This window comes from Podarcis tiliguerta (assembly GCF_965153285.1).
Source record: "Podarcis tiliguerta genome assembly, chromosome: 11".
Classification (NCBI taxonomy): Eukaryota; Metazoa; Chordata; class Lepidosauria; order Squamata; family Lacertidae; genus Podarcis; species Podarcis tiliguerta.
This window is the reverse complement of record NC_139544.1, coordinates 41,402,349-41,414,663: the sequence shown is the minus strand read 5'-3', so window position 1 is coordinate 41,414,663 and position 12,315 is coordinate 41,402,349. Positions and strand designations below refer to the sequence as shown.

The following is a 12,315-nucleotide window of genomic DNA, read 5'->3' as shown; positions in this document are numbered from 1 at the left end:
CCCTCTCCTCCATTAATTTGTCTTAGCCTCTTTTAATGCCATCCAAATTGGTGGCCATCCCTGGCCCCTGAGGGAGCATATTCCATAGCTGGATTACGCGCTGCATGAAGAAGTACTTTCTGTTATCTGTCCTGAATCTTCCCACATTCAGCTTTGTTGGACGTCTACAAGTTCTAGTGCTATGAAGGAGGGAGAAACCTGTTTCCCGGCCCGCATTTTCTGTGCCATGCATAGTTTTATAAACATCTATCATGTCACTTCTTACATGCCTTTTTTCTAAACTGAAAAGTCCCAAACTGCAACCCTTCTTCCTTTTTTAAAAATATAATTTTTTCTTAAATTTTCTGTTTTACAATTGAGAATATACATTTAAACAACCTTAATCAATGACTTCCTTTCTTCTCTTTCCATGGTTCATTTTGTATAGCATAAATCGCTGTATATTTTATATAAACTAAACCATTCAGTTGGACGTCCAACTGAGACGTCCAAGTGAGAGCTGGACCATAAAGAAGGCTGATTGCCGAAGAATTGATGCTTTTGAATTATGGTGCTGGAGGAGACTCTTGAGAGTCCCATGGACTGCAAGAAGAACAAACCTATCCATTCTTAAGGAATTCAGCCCTGAGTGCTCACTGGAAGGACAGATCCTGAAGCTGAGGCTCCAATACTTTGGCCACCTCATGAGAAGAGAAGACTCCCTGGAAAAGACCCTGATGTTGGGAAAGATGGAGGGCACAAGGAGAAGGGGACGACAGAGGATGATATGGTTGGATAGTGTTCTCGAAGCTACCAGCATGAGTCTGACAAAACTGCCGGAGGCAGTAGAAGACAGAAGTGCCTGGCGTGCTCTGGTCCATGGGGTCACGAAGAGTCAGACACGACTAAACAACTAAACAACAACAACAAACCATTCAGTATTCCATTATTACTTCCATCAAAACTTATTTACACTATTGAATTTATATTAATGCTGCCAACGTTTTCAAGTATACACAATTTCCCCCATATATTCAGTAAACATTTTCCAACCATCTTTAAATGAATGTTCTTCTTCTGCTCTTATTCTATAAGTTAGATCTGCAAGCTGTGCATATTTCCATAGTTTAAGTTGCCATTCTTCTTTGGTTGGGAACTCGGTCGTTTTCCATTTTTGGGCTAACAAAACAGGGGCCGCCAACCCTTCTTCCTTAAGGTACTCTCTCCATCTCATAGATCATTTTGGTTGCCCTTGGTTGAACCTTTCCCAACTCAGCCCAACCCAGATCTAGGCAGGTTTGCTCAGATGTAAGTCTTAGGGGCCCAGCAATTCCCAAGTTAAATGTTCTCACACGGGACCAGTGCCTTAAGCATCACTGAGCATCTCTTTGTGGTGTTTCAAGTGCTCATGGGCATTGCTTGATTAGGTGAGATTTGATGGCTTGTAGCTACCTGATCTACACAGTTCAGCAGGATAAGGGGACAGGGCAAACTGCAAGACAATTGAAGAGTTGATGAACCTTACATCAGGGAGTTTGAGTTCCAACAGATATCAAGGGAGTGGAAGTCTCCCATGACTACCGTATTGCTCCAACTTTATGCACTTGGTGCCTGGCCAGTTGAAATGGCACAGATTAAACGCATGAAAGGCAGAGAGCCTAAAAGCTCTTTCCACATCTGGTTTTATCAGGGCAGAAAGAGTGTGAAAGCTCTTCACCTTGCTTACCTTTTCTCCCAGGCTCTGGAGGCCATTGCAAGATCTCGGGGCCCCATGAGATCTCATGCCAGCCCCAGAAGGTAAGGTTGCTTGTGCAGGGAATGTAACCCCCGGTGTAAGATACAAGTCCACTCTGTATCTTGGTTAGTTGGAAGGCCTTCTCACTTAAATGGTTTGATGTGTTGCTACAGCAAGATTAGGGGCCCCAGCACTTTTCATTTTAAAAATTAAGTATTGCAGGGCTAGATTCCATGGAGCTGCATGGATCAAAGTTTCCTTTGAGCCAAAATACAATAGTTTAGGTTGTATACACACTCCTGTTTACTCTGAATCCAGTGCACTCCCGCTGGCAGTTTAGGAAGTGGTATACACACATTGGCCACAATCTGTATCTGCCCTGTCATTTCTTATTAAATACTGTGTTTTCATGTGTTTCCTCGTAAATTGCCTCAAATCAGAATTGAGAAAAAGAATGCCCTCGCTGTACTTTAAGCCAGTAATGTGTGCACAGCCTATGTATGGAGAGAGCAATTTAAAACGCGGTAATGCAGGAGCATCTCCAGCGGAAAGTCATGCCACTCACATTGTATATTGTGACATATGGCAAACAAATCCGTCAGGGTGTGCCAATGTATGCTGAAATGGGTATCGCCAAAGGTGGGACACAGGGCATCCATACACCAAGATTGTCAGGTGCATCTGTTACAAGGAAACCTTGCACTACATAACAGGTGGTCCGTGTCCTTTTGTAAAAAAAGGGGGGGGGAGAGAGGGCGGTGATGGTAGTTTCTTTCATTTAATGCAGACCTGTGGAAGAAGTCTAACGAATCCTATTATGGCTGTTGCAGCTGCACTTTGGTGCAAATGAATGAGCCGAAACACAACATCCTCTGGGACTGGCATCATTCAGATTCTCTTCTGCTGGCCTCCTAGAACTCCTAGAAATGAGGTCTTGTCTTTTCATGTTGGGTGAAACACAATAGAAGCATTTGAACCCATGTCCTGCTTTGGCGGGGAGGCAGACAGACAGACAGGGAGGACAGCTTTCTCCCTAGCATTGGCCTTATATGAATTCGAGGGATGGGGGAACCTTCCCTGCAGAGGCAGGAGGGGGGGGTGGGAAGGCTTCCTTACTCTACTGTATGTCTCTACTGTATAAAACACTTAGGCTCCAGGGTGGAAGTGCCAACCCTGACTCCTGTGGCACTACAGGAACATAGGGAGCTGCCTTATACCAGGTCAGATTATTTGTTTGTCATAGTATTGTCTTCTTTGGCTCTCTAGGGCCTCAGGCAGGGGAATCCTCATGGCACCTGCTATCTCATCCATTGGAACAGCAAAAGCCTACAGTGGGTGGGAAGACTGCACTGGAAATCCACCTCCCCAATGAACCTGCATAGCTCTGCACACTGCAACAAGGTTCCCATTCTAGGCTACCTACGGAGTCCTGAGCAGGAGCACAGCTCACTGGGGTTGGGGTACACAGTAACATTTTCTAACAAGTCCCATTTGTCTTTTTTATTGTAAAATACATTTTTTTGGTCATGGCACACAAAAGGGAAGGTGAACCATGTGTGTAAGGGTCAGACTCCACATTACGAAGCAGGACTTGTTTTAGAACAGAGTTGGCACCAAAGCACAGTAGTAGAGTCTCGCAGTTCGGTTTCAAGGCCAGAAATAACTCTGGGTAGGAGATAATCTGCTTTCTCTCATTCATTCCTTCTCCTCAGCTGAACATGGTGAAGATGTTCAGCACTCCCTTGTGGACAACCTTCCAGAGACTGCATGGAAATGGTAGACAGGGCCAGAGGGCAAAAGCGAGCAGAGCAATAAATATGAATTGTAGCTTTGTACAATAGTCTAGTTTCTTCACACACTCACACATCCATCTCTGTCCTCCCATCCAGGAAAGTGAGAAGTACTGTCAGAGTTCAAGGACACATTCAATCGGGGGGGGGGGGGGGCAGCCAGGAGTGTGCAAAGCAGGGCTTGTGGGTTGCACTTGGCCCCCAGACCTGAGATTCCACATCCTTGATTTTCAACATTTAATGCCAAGACATGGGTCTAACTCCAATTCTAAACACATTTACTAGATGGTAAGCTTCCTTGGGCACAGGGGACTTACTTCGAAGTAAACATGCACAGTATTGTGCTGTAAGAGACACACTATATGACTGAGTCGTTTTTAATACCTGGTGGTTGCACCAAACACAGTCAACTGGTGGGTGGGTTGAGGGATGTGTGGTAGGCAGGGAGGTGTTGCTGAATTCTTCCTCCCTGTAACCCTCAATCACATAAGAGGAAACAGAAAAGGTTACATGCCAATGCCATTACAGACAATTACTGATAAAAGCTTTATTAGATAAATGCCTTTACAGTACTGTTGTCTTTCCTATGGCTGAGCACTGAACTATCATCTCAATAAATACAAGCAGGCATAATGTACACTGTTTACAACTTCAAATTGTTACTTAAAATAATGCAAGTGCAATATAAGACAAGTTTACTGTGCAAATAAGAATTTGAAATTACATTTAAAAGATTAGAGAAGCCAGTGCTTAGTAGATTACGTTCTAAACCAACAACATAGCTTCCATTACAAATAAATATGACGTAAAACTCATTGAAGAGACTATTGAACAAATGTTAAAAAGAGAATACTGTTATTTTAGAGGTATTGCAACTATCAGTGGTCCTTCTGTACATGCATTTGAAAAATCGGACAAACTTCCAAATGCATGGTCTTCAAGTATTTTTGTTTGGTCGGTTCATTTTTCTAAGTGCAGACACTGATCTGAAATCTCAGGGGGTAGCACCAGAGGCAAAGAGTCCTCATTCAAAGACACCAGTAAGTGCAGCTTGTCCAAGCAATCTTGTAAAACCCCCTCTGGATAGTCACTTAATTGCAAGTCCAGCGGTTTCTGATGCTGCAACATCTGATCAGCCAGGCCCAAGCAACAAACAGCCAGCAAGGAAGGCATGTATTTGTTAAAAGCATAGTCGGCCAGGCTAAGTTCAGCCACACCTTTGGCCAGAGCTTTGGCATTCTTGGCCTCCCAGGCATCAACTTCACAAGCCTCCATCCGCATATGAGTGAAGTGTTCCAGGAAGAAGCTGATGGTGGGGGCTGCCAGGTTGAAGTGGAGTTTGTTCAGAATGATGCACTCCAGGTTGCAGAGCTGCTGGCGAGAGAAAGTGTCACAGCAAAGAGCGAGGAGCTGTTTCGCCTTGGGTGGGTGCACTTCCACCTGAAAGGCACGCAAGCAAAGGAAAGAGTGCATACCATTAGCACAAAATATAAAAGAAAACAATGCCTGTGGGTATTTCAAAACAGGTACAAATGCGTTACTGCTATTATATTCTCAAAGGTAAAAGCACTTCTCATTATCACCTGTAATTTAGACAAGGTCAGATGCAATGCAACTAAACAGGAACACTTTTAATATATAGCCCACCTCTAGCCTAGTGGGAGTTTAACATAAGCTTAACTGTCTTCTAGCTAAATTAGGAGTTGGGAACCTTGTGGCCTAATTTCATGTGCCTGATGAGGAAGGAAGAAGCAGGGAGAAAGGGAATGTGGAGAGATAAAGCACACACATGCTCCTCTGAGCACGTGGCAGAAGCAGAAATAAAGAAAGGAGCACCCTAGCTACTTTTGATTCTGACTCTCCCTATTACAGCCACCAGCCCCATGGACCTCTGGCCTACTCCTCCCCGCCAACAAATTACTCCTGAGGAAAAATGGTGCTGATCAGAAGAAGTTTCCTACTCCTGATTCAAAACAAGAGAATTAAATGGCCTCAATTTGACTGTACATAATTATATTTTTTAAGGTTGTTGCTCAATTCTACAACTGCGGGGCACACCTTCCCTGTTTGGGAGAAATGTGGTGAACACAGTGGTTTAAATCCTAAGTTGAGCTAGTTTAACTTCACAGAACTAAAGGTTCCTGTTCTCTCCTCCCAACTGCTGCTATTTGTGACCACATAAAAACCTCTCTTGGGGGGGGGTCAAGGGTCTTTCCTGAACTAAATGAGATGGGAGTTTGAGGGGCTGCCTATGGAAGGAGGAGATGGGAAACTTTCCTTCTATAAATGTCCTTATGATATCTTATGATCCAAGCATGATATAGGTGATCTCCCCCCACCCTCCCCACATGTCCCTTCTCACTTTGTGCAGGAGGACTCCTGATCTTTCCAATAGGCTTTTTGAGGGGCACAGATGGCTGCAAGGAGGAAGGAAGGAACAGGAAACTTTCATTCTGTGAACATCCTTAAGTTAGCTTATCTGATCTTAGGATCCAAGGGATATCAAGTTGTTAGCAACCTTCTGGAAAGGCCCTAAGAGTCTGAGCTACATGTCTGCCATATTATTTACATTCTTTCACATAAAAATGTTAGGATGGAAATGGGTTGAGATATTTGAATTTATGAACAGATCTTTAGTATCAGAGTACAAAGCCATGTAACATACAAGTGACCCAACTGTAGTCAGGAACCCCATGTAACTTATTGGAGCCTCTTAAATCACTATCTGTTCTTAAAGTACATATTCAATGGCAATAACAAACCATACTACCTAAACAAAGGAGAGGGCTGTTATGATTATTTTACTATTAGGCAATCTGTCAGTATGTTTTTTTATTAAGTTTTTATCATCAATGTTTTGTAACGTGTTTCTAATGTTGTACGTGGCCCTGAGATATTTTAATAAAGGGAAGTATATAAACTGAATTAATCATAATCATAAAAAACAAAGGGGAGAGCCTCTAAGTCCTTGTACCTGTTTGCAAGAGATGAAAAGGGAGGTGACCCCTAGGAGTTGGAAGCAGTCAGCAGCCACTGGGGTGGTGGTAAGGAAGCGGTCTAGAGTGTTTACTGCCAGGCATAAGGACTCAAAAGAGAAGCCAAAGTGTTTATGCACTGGAATTAGCCAGCTGATCAGTTTGCACCGAGCCTCTGCAGTTATCTGGGAAGCAGAGAAGAGAAAAGGTTATGATGGGAAAAGAGGCAATAATGAAATATAGAGGCAACCATTTACTGTATTATAGACTCTTATTAATGAGAACCAAAATATTACATCAAAGTTTTAGGACATTTACTGAATTCCTTACTCCTGCCTATGTATTAGTTTCAACTGAAATAACAAAATTATTCTCCCATGTGTAATGATTTTTGTGAACACCAGTGACAGAAATCAAAGAAACCAGATTATCAAAAGAGCTGCCATGATGGAGTTAATTTTTACTTTGTTTTAAGGCAGCAATATTTTTGCAATTATTGTGGTGGCTGCAGAAACCATCATGCGCAAGGCTACAACATAAAGCTTATGTCCCACAAGCACAGATAGAGGAGTTATAAAGGACTGCATAAATGCTGAAAGTAGACATACAACCTTTTCACAAATGGAAGCAGACTGCTGTACACAACAATGGAAAAATATATTCTCAGGGGAGGCATGTACGGAGATGTACTACTCTTTCTTCAGTGTCTCCCACATAGAAACAATGAAGTACATACTGGGGTAGAGGGTGAAAAGCAGTAATGGGGCTCATCTAGGCTTGCCATATGTCAGGAAAATTCCTGACATGTCCTGGTTTTTTGGGGGTGGGGGGTGGATTTTGCCGAAGTGGCAAAATGTCAGGGAAAACCTGAATGTATGGCAACGCAATGGGAAAAGCGGTAGAAACAGCTCCAAAAGCTTATTTTTGGGGGAAGTTTCCCCAAAAAAGCTCAACAATTTGGGTGGGTTTCTAAAAAGAAGCTCAACAATTTGGATGGTTTCCAAGATTCATCTCTCCACATACCATCTCCAAGTGTTCAGATGCACTTTTATTTTTTAAGCCCACTTCTATTCCATGATCTCTTGCTTGCAGTTGTTGTGAACTTCATTTCCCTAGTTATTATGAGTGATTTATAATCCGCAACCAATGTTGTCATTTAACATTGGTAGTATTTAATATTTAATTACACCATATTATATATGGGATCCTAGTTGCCCTTTATTGTCACCACTCCATTGCACAGCTCACGTGATGGGTGTACAAACATCTATTTTGGTACAATACCTACCAAACATTTACGTGCAACAAAAGACACACATTTCATGGTGCACACTTTCCCCCTAACCCTCCTTTGCAGTTAAATTGTGTGTGAAAGGTATAGGGAAATCCAGTAAAGTGTGAAAAGGTATTTGTATGTGAAAATGCTTTCATGAGGTTATAAAGCCACTCATACTCTATTCTCAGTAGTAGCCTCCACAGACTTCACTGGAGTCAATAAGCAGGAAATGACTGAGAACTGAGTAAATTCAAAGCAGCATGTGGGATGCTTTACAAATGTTAAGCATCAGCTTAAGATACTCACAGGAAAGCAATGTGCCAGAGGTAGAATGAGATTGCAGAGCACAAGCACAGTATGCCAGACAACTATATGCAGATAATTATGCTGTTCTTTGCAGTTGCCAAAGTGGACAAAGACATGCAAAAAAATTACAGTACGTGTAACAAAGATGGTGATGTTGGATGTGGAAAATGAAAGATATATTTCAGAATGTATTTTCTAGATACAAACCAGAGCATGGTGTATAGCTGGTACTCTCTGAGACTCCCTCTAAATGTCCAACCTCTTTTAAGTTCAGGTTCCACTCCACTGACAGCTCTGCCTAATAGCCTCTGATCATAACTTCCCAATGTCTCTCAGGGTGACCCTGTCAGGAGCATTAAGCTTTATCTTATCATGTGGTTCTGTCATCCCAAATTTGCCTAAGATCGTGTAGCTGGTGCCTTTGCTAAATCAGGAACGAAGGGATCTTTTTTTCTCACCTACAAATGTTATTAAATGCTTTCACTTTGCTTTTTCTCTTGAAGAGCTTATAATGACAAAAGAGAAAGCCTTCAGGCACTTGTTTTCTGCACAGAAAACACATGAAAACTGACCATCTTATGTGACAACCACATCTATTGGTTTATGTGGTTATAGATATATCGATTTATGTTAAGGGGGGGCAGAACCTCAGTTATTTTTATTGATTTGTGTGATTTAGGGGGGTGGGGCAGCTGCCCCCCCCATGGTATTTGTGTGAGGATCAGCTAGAAAGCAGCTTTCTCTAGCTTATGTATGTATAAACACTGTGTATCTGTGATGCCGATCTACCCAGTTTTATACTGCTTCCTACACAAAGTTAGGGGGGGCGGGGAACACAATGGAAAGAAGAAATCTAGGACTCTTCATACATCCCACTAAATGTGCATAATGGGGAAGAGCCGAAACGCACTTCTTGTCTCCGCCCCAAAACAACCTATGAAATATCTTACCTGTGCACTAAGTGTACTCAAGAAGACTGTACACGGGAGCTGGGACTTTGCCCTGTCAGAGCGGACACAATTCTGCTCCCACGTTTACAGGATTCGGTGTCAGAAAGAGATGAGAACAAGAGTGTACAAAATACATGAGTAGATGCTCACTTTCTAACCTCGCCAAGAGTTGCCCGCGATTCCCTTTTGTGTGTTTCATTCGGTGTGCGTGTGTGTGAAAAAAGCAAAACCCCGCCACCTTCACCCACCCTCCGCTTACTTGCGGCTGCTGGGCCAGCGGGTCGAGCGGGTGGAACTTGCCCTCCAGCTCCTTTCGGAAGCGGTACCAGCTCTGCCCGTAGTCGCGGAAGGTCTGCCTCTCCAGGGCTCGCATGGGCTCGCAGCGGCGGCGACCCGGAGACCCGGCCCGGCCGGAGAGGAGCCCCACCGGGGGGGCCTTGCTCTTCTTGACCGGCGCGCGGAGCCCGAGGCCGGCCTCGACGGCGCCGGGGGCCTCGGGGCGCTCCTCGGGGGTCACGTCCTCCGCCCGCTGCCGCTTGAGCGGAGGGCTCCGCCGCCTGCCCGGAGCCTCGCTAGGGAGGGTCGTCACCATGCTGCCGCTCCGGCTGCTGCTGCTGCTGCCGCGCTTATTGCCGCCTCCCGGGCAGCGCCGAGGAGCAGGAGGCGCGCGGGGCCAGCTATATGTTAGGGAGCGACGCCCCGCCCCTGGTCCCGCCCGACAAGGGCAGCGCCTCCCCGGCCCTCGGCTTCGACGGCTTTCCCGGCGAAAGAACCGCTCTCGGTTCCTCGGCGGCGGGCAGCTTTTTCCCCCGCTTGTGTAACTAACTGCTGCAAGCCTGGAGGCGGGGGAAGAGTGTGGGGCGCCCGTCAAGCGCCGAGGGGACCCAAGGGGGCCTTTCTTCCAACTCTCGCGAAGCTATTTCCTCCAAATAAACTTCCCCGTGGGGTCGCCGTCCCCAGTGGAGGAGGCGCCTGCCATTTTGTTCTGATATATATTTCCTGCCCCCACCGGGGCCTCGACTGATCTCCCCATTCGAAATGGGCATCGAAATAGTCACGATATAAGCACAGACATTCAATAATACACTTCAAAACAGGGTCGTTTGTGTTTTTAATTCGTTTATTTAGCAGCTCCCCTCGTTTGGCTTGTCTCCCCCCCCCCAAGCCAAGCGGGAGGGATTTCGTGGCCTGCAAAAAAGAGAAGGTCCCTTCACAAACGCGTGCGAGCAAAAAAAGAAAAAAGGTGACAAGGACGACGCCATCTTCCCTCCCAGCCACAGAACCTAACTGCCAAGTATCCCCACTCCACGATACAAGCTATATTCTCTGTTCATTCAGACGAACTGGTACACGCACCCAGGGTTTTACTGCACTCGGGTCCATCTGCCACATGAAAGCCACCAGAAAGGTTGCTAAGCGGTGGCAGTCCCATATGGCTTAAATGTCTATTCCAGGCCACCTTGAAGCCACCTTTTCCATTTAAAAGTTCAAGACAGCTTACCAAAGTTGCATTAAAAATAGGCCTGACTTGAAGTGCTTTACACCAGGGGGATAAACTTTTTGATCCACTAAAAAGGTGTGCCATCTGTTAATCGGATGACCTTTTTAAAAAGCCTGCTGATGGAAAATTCCACCTTAGAAGAGGCATCTTCCCCACCCCCCTTACACAGAAGGGAATGTCTCTCCTAAGACAATGCTCTTGTGTTATTTGTTTTTAGATTTAATATACTTAATTAGTACATTTTAAACTTTCACTGGTTGACAGCTGTTGTTAAAATTAGCAAATTGGGTCCCAAAAGTGGCATGGAAATTCTTCAAGGAATGTGCAGTGGCGGCACAAAGATACCAGGCGATTCAGGAAAGTGCCTCTATATTTCAGGTGCCCCCCAGGATAGAGTCACTGCTACATGTAAGCCGTACTGCCACATCAAAGCATTTCCAGGCAGCTTATATGTTACTGGTGTATTGTAGTTGTTTAGTCATTTAGTCACCCCATGGACCAGAGCACGCCAGGCACTCCTGTCTTTCACTGCCTCCCGCAGCTTGGTCAAACTCATGTTTGTAGCTTCGAGAACACTGTCCAACCATCTCATCCCCTGTCGTCCCCTTCTCCTTGTGCCCTCAGTCTTTCCCAACATCAGGGTCTTTTCCAGGGAGTCTTCTCTTCTCATGAGGTGGCCAAAGTACTGGAGCCTCAGCTTCAGGATCTGTCCTTCCAGTGAGCACTCAGGGCTGAATTCCTTAAGAATAGATAGGTTTGATCTTCTTGCAGTCCACGGGACTCTCAAGAGTCTCCTCCAGCACCATAATTCAAAAGCATCAATTCTTCGGTGATCAGCCTTCTTTATGGTCCAGCTCTCACTTCCATACATCACTACTGGGAAAACCATAGCTTTAACTATACGGACCTAATACTGGTGTATTAGGCCCTCACAAAGTTCCTTCTAATTTTACCTTTAATAGTAGCACAGGAACACATGGCTGAAATAAAGCAAATGGATGATTATGCTGTCAGCAATGTCTTGCTCCTTAGTACATAGTCCCATGCTGATTCTTGTTGTTTGGATATGCTGTGGATTATGGCATTATTCAATAGAATGTTATACATACATACATACATGTATATACATACATGGCAAGGAAGCTTCCTGCAAGCACAAGTTTGGATCCAGACTAAGTTGCAGTTAGATTCTACTGAAGTCAACTTGAAAAGTTAGTAAGATTGATAGATTTCAGTGGGAACTGGCACTGTCTACTCAGAAGTCTCATTGGGTTCAATGGTTCACCTGAAATGTGCAAGACCCTGTATCCAACCGGTACAACTCTTTCTAATTGCTACTAGAACTTGCCCCCAAATCCAAGCCATTCTAATCATTCCATCACATGTGCTGCTTGGAATGTTGGAATGGTAGTTTCTATTAAGAGGAATCATTATCAATATTTTGACTGTTAGGTGCACAAATGTCATGTTTTGAGAGACTTTTCTGCTGTGCTTTGCACTACATGTGTGCCACGTTTCCACTTGTTGCGTATCTTTGAAATACTTTATCCATGGCACTTTGAACTCATTTTGAGAGCTAGCAAATGTCCTATTTTCAGGTTTTTCCCCTACTAAACACAGTGCCTTGGATTACAAATGTACAATTATTTGAAATGTCAGGGTTGTAGCTAACCTAAGAATTTCACTAGCCCTTATATTGAGAAAATTATCTCTGTTATTAAATTGACTAGATAATGTACCAATATGCCGTCTGCTAAAACAAGTAAAAAGGAGCATAGGGGAGGAGCAAGTTTTCACAGGTCT

At 44.4% G+C, this 12,315-nt stretch overlaps 1 protein-coding gene across 1 annotated transcript; it reads right to left on the bottom strand.

Annotated features, from left to right (window-relative positions):
• Window positions 1–4,026: 4,026 nt before the first annotated feature.
• On the bottom strand, window positions 4,027–10,957 carry CCNO (cyclin O). The gene is made up of 3 exons (XM_083404567.1): window positions 9,271–10,957; window positions 6,479–6,664; window positions 4,027–4,944 (listed from the first exon to the last, which is right to left on the bottom strand). Exons 1-3 carry the CDS (start codon window positions 9,601–9,603, stop codon window positions 4,465–4,467), a joined length of 999 nt encoding a protein of 332 aa, XP_083260693.1. The 5' UTR covers window positions 9,604–10,957; the 3' UTR covers window positions 4,027–4,464.
• Between the last annotated feature and the right edge of the window lie 1,358 nt (window positions 10,958–12,315).